Source organism: Thalassophryne amazonica, chromosome 11, assembly GCF_902500255.1.
Source record: "Thalassophryne amazonica chromosome 11, fThaAma1.1, whole genome shotgun sequence".
Classification (NCBI taxonomy): Eukaryota; Metazoa; Chordata; class Actinopteri; order Batrachoidiformes; family Batrachoididae; genus Thalassophryne; species Thalassophryne amazonica.
This window is the reverse complement of record NC_047113.1, coordinates 55,410,325-55,429,741: the sequence shown is the minus strand read 5'-3', so window position 1 is coordinate 55,429,741 and position 19,417 is coordinate 55,410,325. Positions and strand designations below refer to the sequence as shown.

General features: G+C 40.9%; 1 protein-coding gene across 1 annotated transcript in view; it reads left to right on the top strand.

The window, feature by feature from the left end:
- Positions 1-19,417, top strand: part of tnmd (tenomodulin) — a 211,323-nt gene that overhangs the window by 174,218 nt on the left and 17,688 nt on the right. Inside the window, exons 5-6 of the mRNA XM_034181964.1 lie at positions 17,116-17,278; positions 17,739-17,842. Of these exons, the coding sequence (XP_034037855.1) occupies positions 17,116-17,278; positions 17,739-17,842 (267 nt within the window). The remainder of the gene's footprint in view (positions 1-17,115; positions 17,279-17,738; positions 17,843-19,417) is intronic.

The following is a 19,417-nucleotide window of genomic DNA, read 5'->3' as shown; positions in this document are numbered from 1 at the left end:
AGGAAATTCAGCCCCTGCGAGGGAGAACCAGGTGACAACCATGAATTGTTTGCCAGGATTTCTCCTTCCTTTTCAATTTGCCTCCTCTATGAAATGTCTGAAGGAATAAATGTCTGAGCTTCATTCCAGTTCCCCCCAAGTCTGACACGGAAATCGCCATCCACCTCCCAAACACCCCACAACAGTGTCAGTGGATGCTGCTTGCTCCATTAAGCAGCCACTTAATATGGATGACCAAAGCTCACACAGCAGCCCAAAACCTCCCACTCAGACAGGAGCTCCAAGCAGAAAAACAACATCACAGTCAAGTATGCAGGAAAACACCACATACTGTATGTGTCTGCATTAACATATGACATCAGAATCAACCCCAAAATTAGGTGACATATTCCGTTGAGCAAGTATCAGTTTTAGCCTCATGCACCACAGCAATAGCAGGACGGATAACTGAAAAAAACATTCAGATTGTCATACATGCATCAGATTTGATATGTGTTTACTTGACAGGCCAACCGGAAATGTCAACATGGCCACCATTTTCCAAGATGGCCACCAGCAATGCCTGAATTTTACCAGAGGCTATCAGATATAGCCATCGGGTATTGCAAAGGCTTTTTGTCCATCCGTCTGTCTGTCTGTGCTCAGCATAAGTCCAGTCCTGTTACTGCTATGGCCTTCAAATTGACATGAGACATTCTTGGGACACAGAACTTAGACAAGTTTAAAGATGGCTAACCTTGACCTAGTTTAAGAGGTATTTTAAGAGGTTAAAAAGTCACATTCTGTACCTAATTTTATGGTATGATCTTGCAGACGTTAGCGTGGTGACGTTATGTCCTGGTGTCACTAGCTGCTAACTTCGCTTTGTTTTCGGCTTGAAATAACACCTTTCTCATATACTATGTAAAAGCTAGCGAGAAATAAATACTTCTAAAACTGAAAACACTGTTTTTGGAACCTAATAACACGTTAGCGTGCACGGTAACTTCCGCTAACTCAAAGCTGACTTGTCTCATTAATACCTGCAAATACCTGACGGTGATCTACAAATATTCCTTCTGTTCTTGTCAAAAGCTCATATATGCACACACGCAAGGCCTCCTGCACACACCGTTAAAATGTAGATACTGTTTTTGATTGACTGATTGATCGAGGGGCTTTATTGAACATATTGTACATAAGATAATAGGATCTTAATAATTAATTCAACAACTGCAAATTATTAAGAACACAATGAGTATTTTTTTTCTTTTTTTTTAGGTATTTTAGCATTGTGTTATATCTAACTTTTTACTCTATCTTTCTATTCAAAGCCTGACTTTAAGCCATTTTAAAATACATACACATTGACATCAAAATAATAATATTTATTTCTCCATTTTCATGTTGTATGAAAATTTATGAGTATTTAGAGTAGTTATGGTACCAATCTCTGAAAATAGCTATCTTGGAAAATAGTGGTCATCTTGGATTTTTGCTTAGATAAGGTTCTTTTCTGACTCAACACCCCATGTTGAATATATGTTCCAATATTGGAGCTTGTATGACATCCTTTCCTATATTTGCAGTTATCTGCCCCACAATATGAAACCACAGACTGGGTTGTTTCCCCAATGCATGAAATCACAGCACTTTGTCTCAAGACTAGAATTTAGAAAAGTATTCCCTTCAAGTTAGTTAGTTAGTTAGTTAGTTAGTTAGTTTATTAAGATCCCCATTAGCCACTGAAAATCAGTAGCTATTCTTCCTGGGGTCCTTTAAAATTCATTAAATTCATTTTTCAATACATACACATACACACACACACACACACACTCAAGTATGAAAGCCCATTGTTAACTCTAAACTCATGAATTTCCACTTCCATTAAAATCAAATCTGAAATCTGAATAACAGCTCATTTGAAAAATGTACAATATATATATATATATATATATATATATATATATATATATATATATATATATATATATATATATATATATATATATATATGTATATATGCACATACATACACATACACATAAACATTATAATCATAATTAGAAGTTCATAATAACAGTAAAAATATATATATATATATTTATATATTATATATATATATATATATATATATATATATATATATATATATATATATATATATATATATATATATATATATATATATATACACATTAGATCATTGTGTGAATAGGAAAAGTTTTAACTTCTTCTGAAACAACTTTTTGTTTGTTTCTGACACCAAAAAAGTAGGCAGTGCATTCCAGGCGACCATGGCACAATAAGCAACAGTGCATTGCATTTGACCCGTTCTACACACAGGGAGCAAACCTCTTATGTTGCTGCTTTGACGAGTTACATAATTATGAACATCAGAGAAAAATAACAATTTACTAAAAATAATTTCTGGACTTTTGGTTATAATAACATTTCTAATAAATGTTAACAAAAAATATTTCAGTCTGCATTTTACCATTAGCCAGGCCAGTTCACTGTGCATTGATGTTACACTGGTTCTATATGGACAACTCAACACAATTCATGCCGCTTTGTTCTGAGCAACTTGTAACCTGTGCAAATTATTTTCAGTTGTATTTGACCAAACCATAGAAGCATAATCCATCTGGGAGAGCACTAATGATTGAACTAACTGTTTGGTTAAATGCTGTGGAATACATTTTCTGCAGTTTCTGATCATACCCATACTGCGACCCATTTTCTGCAACATATAATTTATGTGACTGGTCCATGATAATTTAAAGTGTTGTGGCTGGGGGTGCCTGGCTGCCTTTGTTTCTGTCTTCTGTGCTGTCTTTTGTTTTTCCTTCCAGGTGGTACGCGTTTAGGACTGAGTGGCTGTGTGGCTGAGTTTTCAGGACCTCACCCTGATCACCTGAGGCTGATCAAGTGCAGCTCGTCAGGACTCACAGCTGTGGTGCATCTACACAGATTGGAGCATGGTGGCATTTAAGTCTGGAGTACACAGTGTGTATTTTCCAGAGACTCGACCTTGTGACCAGACGGGTGAGATCGTCGTCTCGAGAGCCATCTCATCATCAGTGGATGCAGAGAACGTCCAGGTTTGATGCATGGTCTGTGAAAGAGGAGGGGGTGAGGTCTCACGCTCATCAGCACACTTCCTGAGGTACGTTAGGTTTTGTGACTAACATTAATACAGTCAGTAAATGTGTTATGTTAGTCGTTTAATCAGCTTCCACTGCAGTTGAGTTTGTGAACAGGGTGTTCCATGCTTGCAGGGTGGGAAGCTGATTAGTAATTAAGCCAGGAAGTGTTTGCTGTTTGTGAACACCTTTGAGCGGTCTCTCTGTGTGTGGAGTGTGGACTCACATGATGATTTCTTCTTTCACAGACTCAGTTTGTCGCGGCCACCTGGGGGGTGTTGGCGGGGTCCTTGGGTCCGAACAGTTTCTGGCTCCGGATCGTTAGTGCTGCTGGGAGCACACCGTTTCACCACCACGCCAGACCGCGCACTCTTTTGTTATATTTTCCACATCACTGTTATGTAATTAAATTTAGTTATCCTTTGTACCGTGCTCTGCTTATTTCATACTGGGTCCTTCAAACGCTGGTCGGTTCTCCGGTCTACGTCCGACACATAAAATTAAAGTCTACTATTACACCTAATAATTTTGTTTCTTCTATCTGTTCAACTTCAGTTTCCTTTAACTTTAAATGTAATTTTTGTTTATTTATTTTTAACATATATTGTGATCCAAGTAACATACATTTAGTTTTCTCTGCATTAATTACTAGCTTATTATTTTGAATCCACTGTGCCACTACTGCCAACTCGTCATTTAAAATGTCACTGAGTTGTTCTACAGTCGGTGCAGATGCATACAGTGTTGTGTCATCTGCATATATCGCCATAGTTGCATGTTTTAGTAAAAATGAAAAATCATTAGTGAATATAAAAAATAACAGGGGTCCCAGACAACTGCCCTGGGGCACTCCACAACTCATTACCTCAATCTCAGAATAGCTACCATTGAAAAAAACTTTATAGTCTTGATTACTTAAATAACTTTTAGTCTATTTTAAAGCCGATGACTCAAATCCATAGCAGCTCAATTTATTCAATAAAATATTGGGATCCGACACATCAAAAGCTGCACTTAAATCTAAAAATACAGTGCCTATGAGATTTTTATTATCAATTTCATGTAGCCAATAATCTGTTATTTGAGTGAGTGCAGTTGAAGTGGAATAACCTTTTTTCTATGCATGCTGATAAATAGTATTTAGCCCATTAACTGAAAAATATAATTGGATTTGGTCATATGCCACCTTTTCCATAATTTTACTTAACATAGGTAATAAACTTATTGGTCTACTATTTTTACCTGATAATGGTTCCTTGTAGTTTTTAATAAGAGGAATTATTTTTGCAGTTTTCCACTGTGTGCGAAAAATACCTTTAGTTAAACTTAAGTTTATTATGTGAGAAACTGGTAAGTCAATTATATGAGCCATCATTTTTATTAATTTAGTTTCAAGGTTATCAATACCAGCTGGTTTATCCTTACTTTTTAGGAGCAATTCTTTAATTTGATTTTGTGTGACTTTATTAAACTTAAATTTGCTTTCTTTCTCCCTCATAATATACTTCCTTATTAGTTTATAAGAAATATTTTCGTCGTGTACTGGTCCCATGTCATTTCTTAATTTCTCAATTTTATCTTTAAAAACTGACTCAAATAATTTGCAGTGTCTTTTGGCGTAGTTAAATAAACATCATTTGATTCTAAATATGTAGCTGTTATTTTTTTCTTCCCTAATATTTCATTTAATATTCCCCACACTTTTGCAGGATCACATTTTGCGTCTCCAATCTTACTCTGGTAATACAAACGTTTTTTCCTTTTATTCAATTTAGTCACATAATTTCTTAGTTTCCGATATTTATTCCACTGTACTAGATTATTACTTTCCAGTGCTTCCTTTTTGGTTTTATCTCTTTCGGCCATATATTCCTTAAGTTCTTGATCTAACCACAGACCAGAGATGTTTCTTACAGCTCACTTTCTTATAGGAGCATGTTTGTCCATAACTTGTGTCATTAAGGTATTGAAAATCTCCACAGCTTTACTTGAGTCCTGTTCTTGTATTACTTCTGACCAGTTTATGCTTTGTACATCTGTAACAAAATCATCCTTGTTAAAATGCTTAAGAATTCATTTACTAATACATTTTTGACCAGGTTTAGGCACTTTTGTTTTTCTTATAATTGCAGTTAAATTGTGGTCACTGCAACCAACAGGAACAGAAATTGCCTCAGTGCATAATTCTGGAACATTTGTAAACATTAAATCGATTAGAGTTGCTGAACAGTTTCCATCAGCTTTTACATTTAATCTAGTGTATTTACTGACAAGTTGTGACAAATTACAAGTTTTAGCAGTTGAAGATAATTTATCTTTTAAAGCACAACTTTCAGCTTTGAAATCAATATTTAGATCTCCTAAAAAATAAGTTTCATTTCCTTTATCACATACACCATCTAACATTTCACATAGTTGGTCAAGATACATTACTGAAGCATTTGGTGGTCTGTAACAGCACCCAAGCAGCACAGGTTTTAAATGAGGTATTTGTAACTGAATCCACATAATTTCAATTCCTTGAATATTAAGATAATTTCGGATTTTAACTGGAATGTGGCTTTGAACATAACAAGCTACTCCTCCACCATTTAAATTTCGATCTAATCTATAAAAATTATATCCATATATACTTAAAGATGAGCTGTTAATAGTTGAGTCCAAATGGGTTTCTGACAACGCAAATACATGTAAATTATACTCCTGTATTAAATTAAAAACTTCATTCACTTTATTCCTTAAACTGCACACATTCAAATGAGTTTTTTTAAATCCATTTTTATCTGACATAAAATTCATCCAATATTCTTGCTATAATTTTACTTTTAATGTTACATAGAGCTCTCGTAACAAATAAACACTGATAATCACACATCCATTCAACCACACACACTCTCACACATAAATTCACCATGTAATGAAAACAAATATCAACTGAGCTACGCCTGCTCTGAATATATAAATAATAAGAAAAAAAACATATAGGCTTTTATAACTAAGGTTGATTACTTCCATTAGTCCTTAACTTATATTTCCATATCAAGGATCAAAGATTAAGTGCCTCCTGCGCTCAGTCCCAATAGACCTAGGCCCATTAGTCCCATATGTCCCGACATGTGTCCTCGTCCCCACTTGTCTCTGGAACTTGTCTTGAGTTTATCCAGTGTTATTTATCCCAGGCTCAATGACAGTTTTGACATACGTGTCCACCGCGCTGTGCTCGGTAAACTTTTCTGTCTCACCTCTGAATGTTATCAGCGTGGCTGGATGAAGCATCCCGTGCCTCACTCCAGCGTCCCACAGTTTTGTCCTGATCTCCCAAAAACTGGCTCGTTTCTTTGCCATCTCTGCAGTCAGGTCCGGGAAAATCCTCAGTTTCATTCCTCGAATGTGTAGCGCCCCCTCTTTTTTCGCGATTTTCAGAATCTTCTCTCTCGTCGATCTTTTCTGAAGGTGCACAATCGCTCACAACTTGCTCCTTGACTTTCCCCGCTGGGCCGACCCGGTGCGCCATTTCCACCTCTGGCTCCGACTGTAACTTCTCTTCAAACAATTCTTTAAACAACTTGGACACGTAGTTGGTCGGATTACCCTTTTCAATGTCCGTTGTTAAACCAAATACGCGCACATTCTGTTTTCGACTGTGTATTTCCAGCCGCTCTGCTTTATCTTTAAGTTCCACATTGACTTTACGCAGCCCCTCACACACCGTCTCCAACTTTGCCACTCGCTCCTCCATTGTCAATAAAGTTTCGTCCACTTCATCAAGCCTTTTTACGCAACCAGAAATGTCGTCTTTGATACTTTTATATTGAGATAGCACCACACTTATCTCTTCTCTTATTATAGTGCGGATCAGATCAGCCAGTTCAGAGTTGCTTAGCGCACCTGTTGCTGCTTCGTCATGCGCCATGGCTTGTTGTGTCTCACTTTCCGCCTCTCCTTCGCTTGCTTTAGGCTGCAACCTTTGCTTTTTCGGCTACATGGTAATGAGGAGTGTCTCTTGCGTTGATATGGAGATTTTTAAGGCACTTTGCCTAGTTTAAGAGCCTTAATTTTACCAATTTACCAGAGCTCGGCGTCCTCGCCATGTTCTCAGCTGCTGCGCATGCTCAGTGAGTGAATTAAGGCTAGCATAGCTAAGTCATGATTTAGCACACCAGCTAGCTTGATCATTTAGCTTTATAACTATCTTGAAATCATCCTTTTATCAAAGCAAATCTCATGTTCTGCTGATAAAAGTTCAGCTGGTAACCGTAGAAGCTTCCCAGTGTGTGATGTTACAAAATAATTTAACCTTTCAGATTACTGCATTCATCCTGTGTTTTGTCATTAACCGTATTGCAATGTATCATTATGCAAGAGTGCATGAGCATGAACGCATTGGAAGGGTTCCAGTTTGGCAACGTTGTCTTTATTCTGAATTATTTGTTCTTTCTTTGAGTATTCAAGTAAAAATTGTACTGAAAGAAGTTGTTGAGAGTTGCAATTTGCTTGGCTGACAGTCTAAGCTTTGGCGTTCGTAGGATAGCCATCTCCTAATATTAGTGCTGAAAATCAGTTAAAAAAAAAACATTGATTTTGTGTGCATGCTTCACACCACACTGTATTACGGGTAATGACAAACACAGAATAGTGAAAGACACAATCATGGCAGCAGTACCTGCAAGAATCTCACCAAGTTCCAGCACCATCCATTTAAATAAAATTAGAGCTGCTGATTCTGAGTATACCTGGCCATGAAATTGAATCTCACTCATTTTCCTAACCCTAACCATAGCCGTAGCACTCCTCCAAGGTCTGTCTTTCTAATCATTGTTGTCTCTGTGGATACATGAGATAATGACAGCAATTGTAATGGATCACAAAGATGAGCTAACTGCCAAACCTGAGCAAAGGAGTCTGACCACACAGAACATATAAGACCATGTTCTGTGAGGTCAGGCTCCTTTGTTCAGATACTATTGAAATAAAGGAATGCGCTACAGAAATGCAGTCCTTCAATAACATGGATCACAAAGATGAGGAAATTGCCAAAACCTGTCCGTTAGTATTCATATGATTGTTAGGTCAGGCTATTTTGTTCCTCCCCAGAATGTGGGCTGTCAATAGCTTTTGTCAAGTGTATTGCCTTAATCCTAAACCTAACCCTTCCCCAAAGAAAAGCAAAATACCAGCAACATAAGAAGTACTGCAATGCATATGGAAAGAATTCACAGCACTTCACTTTTTCTACATTTTGTTAAATGGTGAATGGACTGCATTTATATATCATTAGACACTCAAAGCGCTTTACACTCATGTCTCACATTCACCCATTCACACAAACACACTCACACAGCCATGTTAAGGTGCTGCCATGCAAGGTGCTCACAACACACTGGGACCAACTTGGGGATTAAGGACCTTGCCCAAGGGCCCTTAGTGATTTTCCGGTCTCTTGTCTCAAGACCAACGCTTAACCACTAGACAACCACCTCCCCTTCTGTTATCTTCTTCTTTCTGCTGGTCCCATTAGGGGTCTCCACAGCAGATCAATGGTTTAGATCTCACCCTGTCCTCTATACCTTCCTCTGTCATACCAACCATCTGCACAGTGGCAGTCCTAGAGTGATTTGCTCCCCGATTAAACCCCCTGCATGCCCCCCCCCCCCCCGCGCACACTAACGTGGCCACCACCTCCGCCCCACCACCCATGAAAACACTAACTTCGTCCTGAACACCCACAATCCCACAAATTAACTCACAACAGCTATTTTCAAGAACAAATTTCCGGTTTTAATGACTACTGCAATAACAAACACAGAAATTGGCACAGTTTAATGTGTAATCATCCATGGACTTATCTGCAATGATCATCTCAAAAGTTTGCAGGAGGGCATCATAATTGTTTGCCACAGTGCTCACTATCCGTGATGTGAAATTCCATCGAGTAGGAGCATTTCTGGGCAACCTTGAGCAGCCTGCAGACTCAAGAAAAGACATCCTCTTTGTGGATTTTGAGAAAAATGTGGCAAACCCAGAGAGTGATGCAAAAAATATTCTGCACTCAGATAAGCATTTAGCCCCCTGAGACAGAACCATATTCAGTCTGTGTGCATAGCAATGCACAAACATTGCACTGGGGGCTATTGCTTTAACTTTGGCCTGCAAACCACTGAGAGCTGAAGCCATGACAGCAGCCATGGCTTCTTCATAAGGAAGACTATCAAATGGCTTCGCCAAAATCCGGTCCACAACATTCAAACTGTCTGCCATTATGTGCAGCTTGCTACCTAGCTAGCTCACTAGCTGGGACTGGCGCAAGGCTAGTGTGAAGTCTGTCTGCCTGTGAGTGCTTTGTGACGGTGGAGGGGCTCAGCAGCACCCGCTGCTCGGTAGGGACAGAAACTGCGATAGAAGTCAATCAATCAATCAATCAATTTTTTTTTATATAGCGCCAAATCACAACAAACAGTTGCCCCAAGGCGCTTTATATTGTAAGGCAAGGCCATACAATAATTATGTAAAACCCCAACGGTCAAAAACGACCCCCTGTGAGCAAGCACTTGGCTACAGTGGGAAGGAAAAACTCCCTTTTAACAGGAAGAAACCTCCAGCAGAACCAGGCTCAGGGTTGGGGCTGAGGGAGAGAACCAGGAAAAAGACATGCTGTGGAGGGGAGCAGAGATCGATCACTAATGATTAAATGCAGAGTGGTGCATACAGAGCAAAAAGAGAAAGAAACAGTGCATCATGGGAACCCCCCAGCAGTCTACGTCTATAGCAGCATAACTAAGGGATGGTTCAGGGTCACCTGATCCAGCCCTAACTATAAGCTTTAGCAAAAAGGAAAGTTTTAAGCCTAATCTTAAAAGTAGAGAGGGTGTCTGTCTCCCTGATCTTATAAGTAAGAAGAAGAATTTTAAATTCTATTCTAGAATTAACAGGAAGCCAATGAAGAGAGGCCAATATGGGTGAGATATGCTCTCTCCTTCTAGTCCCCGTCAGTACTCTAGCTGCAGCATTTTGAATTAACTGAAGGCTTTTTGGGGAACTTTTAGGACAACCTGATAATAATGAATTACAATAGTCCAGCCTAGAGGAAATAAATGCATGAATTAGTTTTTCAGCATCACTCTGAGACAAGACCTTTCTGATTTTAGAGATATTGCGTAAATGCAAAAAAGCAGTCCTACATATTTGTTTAATATGCGCTTTGAATGACATATCCTGATCAAAAATGACTCCAAGATTTCTCACAGTATTACTAGAGGTCAGGGTAATGCCATCCACAGTAAGGATCTGGTTAGACACCATGTTTCTAAGATTTGTGGGGCCAAGTACAATAACTTCAGTTTTATCTGAGTTTAAAAGCAGGAAATTAGAGGTCATCCATGTCTTTATGTCTGTAAGACAATCCTGCAGTTTAGCTAATTGGTGTGTGTCCTCTGGCTTCATGGATAGATAAAGCTGGGTATCATCTGCGTAACAATGAAAATTTAAGCAATACCGTCTAATAATACTGCCTAAGGGAAGCATGTATAAAGTGAATAAAATTGGTCCTAGCACAGAACCTTGTGGAACTCCATAATTAACTTTAGTCTGTGAAGAAGATTCCCCATTTACATGAACAAATTGTAATCTATTAGACAAATATGATTCAAACCACCGCAGCGCAGTGCCTTTAATACCTATGGCATGCTCTAATCTCTGTAATAAAATTTTATGGTCAACAGTATCAAAAGCAGCACTGAGGTCTAACAGAACAAGCACAGAGATGAGTCCACTGTCCGAGGCCATAAGAAGATCATTTGTAACCTTCACTAATGCTGTTTCTGTACTATGATGAATTCTAACACCTGACTGAAACTCTTCAAATAGACCATTCCTCTGCAGATGATCAGTTAGCTGTTTTACAACTACCCTTTCAAGAATTTTTGAGAGAAAAGGAAGGTTGGAGATTGGCCTATAATTAGCTAAGATAGCTGGGTCAAGTGACGGCTTTTTAAGTAATGGTTTAATTACTGCCACCTTAAAAGCCTGTGGTACATAGCCAACTAACAAAGATAGATTGATCATATTTAAGATCGAAGCATTAAATAATGGTAGGGCTTCCTTGAGCAGCCTGGTAGGAATGGGGTCTAATAAACATGTTGATGGTTTGGATGAAGTAACTAATGAAAATAACTCAGACAGAACAATCGGAGAGAAAGAGTCTAACCAAATACCGGCATCACTGAAAGCAGCCAAAGATAACGATACGTCTTTGGGATGGTTATGAGTAATTTTTTCTCTAATAGTTAAAATTTTGTTAGCAAAGAAAGTCATGAAGTCATTACTAGTTAAAGTTAATGGAATACTCAGCTCAATAGAGCTCTGACTCTTTGTCAGCTTGGCTACAGTGCTGAAAAGAAACCTGGGGTTGTTCTTATTTTCTTCAATTAGTGATGAGTAGAAAGATGTCCTAGCTTTACGGAGGGCTTTTTTTATAGAGCAACAGACTCTTTTTCCAGGCTAAGTGAAGATCTTCTAAGTTAGTGAGACGCCATTTCCTCTCCAACTTACGGGTTATCTGCTTTAAGCTATGAGTTTGTGAGTTATACCACGGAGTCAGGCACTTCTGATTTAAAGCTCTCTTTTTTAGAGGAGCTACAGCATCCAAAGTTGTCTTCAATGAGGATGTAAAACTATTGACGAGATACTCTATCTCACTTACAGAGTTTAGGTAGCTACTCTGCACTGTGTTGGTATATGGCATTAGAGAACATAAAGAAGGAATCATATCCTTAAACCTAGTTACAGCGCTTTCTGAAAGACTTCTAGTGTAATGAAACTTATTCCCCACTGCTGGGTAGTCCATCAGAGTAAATGTAAATGTTATTAAGAAATGATCAGACAGAAGGGAGTTTTCAGGGAATACTGTTAAGTCTTCTATTTCCATACCATAAGTCAGAAAGAGTGATAGAAGTCAGTCTCCAAACACAAGCAGCTACAAAAAAAAACACCAGATATAGAAGCTCGATTTGTCGCTAGTCGTTTTTAACAAAGAAAATGCCGCTAAGAGGATTAGGAAAGTCTCGGGTTCAACTCAGAAAAGAATGAAAATTAAAAAATGCTCCCATGGATGTTTACACCAAAAGATCGCTGATTCGCTCATTTCGCTGTCAATCAAAAAGGGATTCAGCCTCAGACAGATCATCCAATCATCATGCAGAAGCTGAGCGTCCGGGCCGGCCGAGGCCAGCCCACTGCCCCATAGACCCCCAGACACGCTGAGCGTCCGATGGGCGGGACAAAGCCCAGCATTTATCCAATGACTCGTCTCATTTCGCTGCAGTCTTTGCTTCGCTACTGTTTATAGCACTGTGAAGCTGCGGGAATGAGTGAGAGGAAAGCCGCCATGGGACGGGAAGGTGGGGGCGCCGCTCTGCCATAACGTAACGAAACCATGAACCCCCCCATCAGGACAACCCCCCCACCCCGTTTTTTTTTTTCCTGCACGGTCGTGCCGCCCCCCCCCCCCCCCCCCCCCCCCCCCTGCGGCCCGCCTCCAGGACTGCCCCTGCACCTACATGTCCTCCCTCACCGCATCCATAAACCTCCTCTTTGGACTCCCTCTTCTCTGCCTGCCTGGTGGCTCCATACTCACCATCCTTCTCCCTATATACACTCTGGGTCCCTCCTCTGTACATGTCTAAGGGCCCCTTCACACATAGTGCCAATTTGGTCAATTTGCACATAAAGTACGCATGAAGCAGGAATCGTGTGCAAAACATGTAAAATTGTAGCTGCCTCGTACAGCTGTTGCTACATCTATTTGTGACACCAGCGGACACGCGCATGTGTGTGCTTGTGTGGAAATACATAAAAATGGACCGTCAGTCCGTTTGGACACGCAGCAGGTGATCTGAATCTGGTCTGACAGGACACGTGTGTCGGGCCATGAGGGCTGTGAGCGGCGTGTCACAGGACCAGGACAAACCAACAGTATGACAAATATGCCACTTTCAGTCACATATCAGCAGAAATACATCCTACCAAATGCTGTTTGGTCAGTTATCACAGCGCTTTTTTCTTTTGTTAGAAAATATGTTTATCTGTTTGTTGATTTGACCCATTTAACACTCCTGTTACAAGACAGTGATTATAGTGCAGTGGAAAAGTTTCTGTCCCCTTCTCTCCAGAGCACCTTTCCTGGCTGGACACAACCTGCTCCCTCTCTCACGACAGATCACAAGTCATCTGCAAACATCATAGTCCATGGAGACTCCTGTCTGATCTCATCAGTCAACCTGTCCATCACTACTGGAAACAAGAAAGGACTCAGATCTGATCCTTGGTGTAATCCCACTTCCACCTTGAATGCATCTGTCATGCCTACCGCGTATCTCACCGTTGTCACACTATCCTTGTATTTGTCCTGCACTACCCTCACATACTCCTCTGCCACTCCAGACTTCCTCATAGAGTACCACAACTCTTCTCTTTGCACCTTGTCATAAGCTTTCTCTCAATCCACAAACACACAATGTAACTCTTTCTGGCCTTCTCTGTACTTCTCCATCAGTGTTGTCAGAGTAAACATTGTATATTGTACTGCATTTTGTTGGCATGAAACCATATTGCTGCTCACAGATCTTCACGTGTTTGCTAAGCCTAGCTACTACTACTCTTTCCCATAACTTCATGCTGTGGCTGATCAACATTGTGCCTCTGTAGTTACTGCAGCTCTGCACATCACACTTGTTCTTAAAAATAGGAACCAGCACACTTCAATTCCACTTCTCAGGCATCCTCTCACTTTCCGAGATTTTATTAAACAATCTGGCTAGAAACTCCACTACCATCTCTCCTAGACATTTTTATGCCTCCACTGGAATGCTGTCTGGACCAACTGCCTTTCTACTCTTCATCCTCTTCATAGCAGCCCTCACTTCATCCTTACGAATCTCTTGCACTTCCTGATTTCTCTCTCTACATCATCCAGACTTTTCTCTTTCTCATTTTCTTCATTCATCAGCTCCTCAAAATATTCCCTCCACCTTCTCAACATGCTCTCCTCACTTGTCAGCACATTGCCATCTGCATCTTTTGCCACCCAAACCTGCTGCACATCCTTTCTAGCTCTATCCCTTTGTCTGGCCAATTGGTACAAGTTCTTTTCTCCTTCCTTGCTATTCAGCTTCTTGTATAGCTCGCAATATGTTTTTCCACATTGTGTTATGTTACAGCCTTATTGCAAAATGGAATAAATATTTTTTTCCCTCAATATTCTATGCACAATACCCCATAATGACAACATGAAAAAAGTTTTTTTTTAATTTTTGAAAATTGATTAAAAATAAAAAAAAAAACTAAGAAATTACACATATGTTAGTATTCACACCCTTTTCTCAGTACTTTGTTGATGTACCTTTGGCAGCTATTACAGCCTCAAGTCTTCTTGAATATAATGCCCACACACCTATCTTTGGGCAGTTTTGCCCATTCCGCTTTTTGTAGCACCTCTCAAGCTCCATCAGGTTGGATGGGAGCGTCGGTGCACAGCCATTTTCAGATCTCTCCAGAGATGTTCAGTCAGATTCAGGTCTGGGCTCTGGCTGGGCCACTAAAGGACATTCGCAGAGTTGTCCTGAAGCCGCTCCTTTGATATCCTGACTAGTCTCCCAGTTCCTTCCGCTGATAAACATCCCCACGGCGTGATGCTGCCATCACCATGCCTCACTGTAGGGATCATGCCTGTTTCCTCCAGACATGACACCTGGCATTCATGCTAAAGAGTTCAGCCTTTGTCTCATCAGACCAGGGAATTTTGTTTCTTATGGGGGTTTTTTTTGTGTTTGTTTTTTTTTTTGTTTGTTTGTTTTGTTTTTTTGGCTCACAGTGAGTCCGTACAGCAGAAACAGGCCCATAGTACCCAAGTTCCCAAGAACTGATTTAAAAGTAGAAGTGTTCACATACTTACATAAGTGAGCACATACTTCTGCCAAGACTGAAGTACACACAGACTTGTTATTGTTCATTTGGCTGCTCTCGGTTTTGTTTGGGGTCGCCACAGCGGATACAGCCAATCTGCATTGGTAATTGGCACAAGTTTTACGCCGGATGCCCTTCCTGACGCAACTCCAGTTTCACCTGGAGAAACACTCACAGCCGCTGGTGTTCCAAAGAGGTCTCCCATCCAAGTACTAACCAGATCCTGCTCTGCTTAGCTTCTGAGATCTGACGGGATTAGGCTGACACAGAGCAGACCAGCTGCAAGTACACACAGACTACATAACAAAAAATATATATGTTCACATTTTGATCCGTATGATCCACATCTTTATAGGAATCTGCACCAAATTAAACATATTATTCAAATGTCTCCTAATGTGAATGCCTGGTTTCTTTCATTAAGATCCATGTATTCATTCTGAGAAACTGACAAAAAGCTGTGAAATCATCCTATCTCGCAAAGCTGAAGAAAGTTTAAAAAAAAAAAAAATCCTTGATCCACCACCCCCTTAGCTGAATCGGCTCCAACAGTTTGCTTGTTGGCTCATCCCGACCCTTTTACCAAGTTTCAAGAAAATCATTTCAGTAGTTTTTGTGTAATCCTACTAACAGAAAAACAAACAACGCTGAAAATGTAACCTTCATGGTGTTGGTGTTGGTACAAAAAAAGAAATGGTATGTCTTTATAATACATCATTCCTTACTATTAAAATGGAAAAGGATTTCAGAAATTTTTATAAACTGGCTGATTGTGATCTTTATCCTTGTCAACTGGCATTTAGAAACCCCCTGCCCCATGCTAAAACATCAACCTTTACCAGTTACCCCCAAGGCGCTCTCTTCTCAACGTTATTGCAGTCGTTTCTCAGCTGTAGAGTCAAAGACGTGTTGTGAGCCCCCTGCCGTGACCTCCATTTACTTTCCACAGAAACTTCACTTGGCTTCGGTTGTTAAAAGGTCCAATTAGAGAGTGCTGTTTGTGTTCCCTGAGTTTGATTCTAATTTCTTTAGCCACAAAAACAGTACGCTCGCTAGCTCAGTGGTAGACTTTCCCCTCTCTGCCATACCACCGCCACGCTGCGCCAGTCCTTCGAGTCATCATTAGTCGACTGGCAAGTGCGTCAAAAGCTTGGTTAGACCCCTTCCGTCCCCGAACACAAACTGTGATGTGACAGAATGCGCTTAAGTTGTTTCTTCTCGGCAGGTGACGACTGTGTGGCTCCACGACAAATAAGAAGCTGCGCGGAAAACAAATTCTAATTCAGCCAAGAGTGACGGGGCGAGCGGGCGAGAGGGGGCACGACCCAGTATAAATGATTCTTGCTCCTACTATAGCCCCGGGATTCTACGTCAAGCTTAACTAATGTGCAATTAAGCTTCAGACTGGAAGAAAATCACCTTGTAAAAACATTTGTCAAGTGAACTGTTTTTCTGTTCTGGATTGCTAATTAACAAGGGAATGGAAAGAGGGGTTTGTTTGTGTGTATTTACATATACATGAAGGAAATAAATTTCTGCACTGTTACGGGAACGCATTACCAAATCCCCTTCATATGTCTCTATTAGACAGCACTGACATGTAGTCCCTATCATTAAGCAATAATAGTTTACTTTACAGCTCATGAACTACAGTATCAACAAATTAAGCCCACTGATGGCGCTGAGCGCCAAGTCAAGCATTGTGGTTGGGGGGGGCGGAGGCGAGACTTTATTGTGTCTGTCACATTAAACGATACTGCAGCCACACTCAGAGTAATGAAGACCACTTCTAAAGTCATTTAAAAGTCAAATCATCACTGTCTGTGAATTTCAATGATGTGCAATCGAAAGAGCGACCCCGAGGCTTGAGACGAGCGCAGGGGTAACAGGCGGGGAGTCAAGGAGTCACCACCCTCTCTCGGCGGACGGAAGGGCGATAGCGCAGAACCAGCCGAGTTCAAACGAGGGCCGCGTGATAGCGAGGCCAAATGTTTTTACGTGCTCTGATATCCTCCCTGTGTGTGTTTTCCAGCAGGTGCGTGAGACCGACGCCACGGATGTGAAGGTGGAGGACTCCCGAGTGTGGGTTCCTGCTGAGGAGCCCATCGTTAACCCAGCATTCCTCTTCAACTCCAAGATCTGGGAGATTTGCCAGGAGCTGCCCATCCATTGGATTCATTCCTCCCCGCTGAGTGGTAAGAGCAGGGGGCATCTCTGCCTCTAAACGCACAAGATTAACACTCTTACCGGAGGGTGTCCCCGCAGGCCATACAGACATCCGCACAGACCATGTGATTTCCCAACCATATGAGCAGACAGTCTGGCTGTTTCCTATTTGTTCTGGAAGTTGAAACACTGATGATCTACTGTTGTTTTGTTTTTGTTTTTTTCGGGGGTGATTTGTCTCAAAAGCATGTGCAGGCTTTACTAATTAGGATCTGTGGAAAATGATTTGTGCGTTACCATCACAACAGCAACACCATTGTTTAAATGCAGCATGAAAAAGCTTGGAATGAATTCCGGCAAATTTCATCCGAACCTTGGTAATTAACATCTCGCCACTGGGGACAGAGACGGCACAAGCCAACATTTAATCTACGAGCCAACAATGAACCCACAATGTTGCTCTCCTTCCTCATCTTTGTGTGCATTCAGACGCCAACCGCCAGGAGATGGGAAATGTGGACGCACCTGATGCAGAGGTCAGAGGTCAGCGATTCACTCGTGATGTCCTGGACCACCTTCCCGTAAACGACTATGTAAGGGCCGCACCGCACGATACAGTGGAGTCACTTCAATCAGATCCAGCTCTGCCTCGACTCTTTCTGCATATAAATCGCTCACTAATTGATGTTAAAACTGACTTTGTGCACCAGAGGGCACAGCAATTGCTCTATATATCTGTTTAAGTAAGGCCAGTTCAATGAAGGCTCCCTTAATGTCTCTCCATTAATTGAGAGGAATTTCCAGTCTTTCAAAGGCAGAAACGTCTGCCTTCAGTGCCTGTTAGTGCCTTTTTCATTTCTTCTTCTTTTTATTTCTGAGGCAGTGGAATTGCTCTAACGAGGAGTGCGCTCAAGGTCACTGCTATGCAGAAAAGTTGCATTTGCTAATAATGTTGTCATTATCAAAGTGGGTAAAATGAACACACATGCCACAGTGTAAAACTCGATCCGTTAGTTCAGCTCAAACTGATTACTTCAGACGTTCTTGATCTTCTTTTGAGGACACCACAGCGGATCTGGTTTGGACCCGAGTTTGATTTGGCACAAGTTTTACACCTGATGCCTTTCCTGGTGCAATGCCAGATGCACATGGACAACGGCCATGGGCTGCCTGCAACCACTGACAAGCATGCTAGCCACTTAGCACAAGCAACAATAGCAATTCTGAGTTTGACCTTTCAAGGCATACTCTCACGAGTGCTACTAGCTTAGGTTATGGCAAGTTAAAAATGGACGCTCTAGTTTTGGTCGAACGTCTATACAGTTTTTGTATATTCTATGTTAGTACGCGCCCACGGCCGACGTGCTTGATGAATTCCTGTGCAAAAAATAGTTCCCAGATAATTGCGATATTTGGCACAAGAACTTGTGTATCTCGTGTGTTTTTACGCCTAAATGATCTTAAGTCAATACTCACACTCATCCAGCAGCATCTTCTCATGTTGGCAAATTCAACGCTATTTTGCAAACAACCAGAAACTGGGTCAGGCGAAAGTAGTCCGACGAGCTCAGTCTGGGGGCACGAGCTATCCCGCAATGCCAAAATAGCAGAGATGTCGGTCCAACAAGAGCGGCACGCTGAGCAGGGTGCTTTCAAGGTCACCCAATAAGGTCAAAGGTCATATCACCAACTGAAAGATGGCACAGGAGTTTGTATTAGCATTGAATAGTAGCTGTATGTTTAACTGATTCTAAATATCCAAAATAAACTAATAAAATAAAACTTGGAACCTGTTTTTCTCAAAATCATCATCAGGGTCTCAAGCGTAGAATGTATATATACTGCACAAAGCCTGTGTGACATCCCGCGAGACCAAGATCAGCTGATATGTGTCTGGGTGGCAGCGCTGACTCTGGTTATGTCTCGATGAACTCATGAATGCATAAAGAGGTGGAGCATGGGTGACTCTCTTTGAGTCTGACCCAGCAAAGCTAACAGGTTCATTTCTGTTCATGTGTTTATTATATAATATTTTTGGGGACTGTGCAGTCATCGTCATAACAGTATTCTTTGGTGTGGCCATAATGGGAACCTGCCCACTTTTGGATGCAGCCTCAAGGAACTGCAACTTTTTCTTCTTCCAGTTGGGCTTCATTTGAGGCCATCGA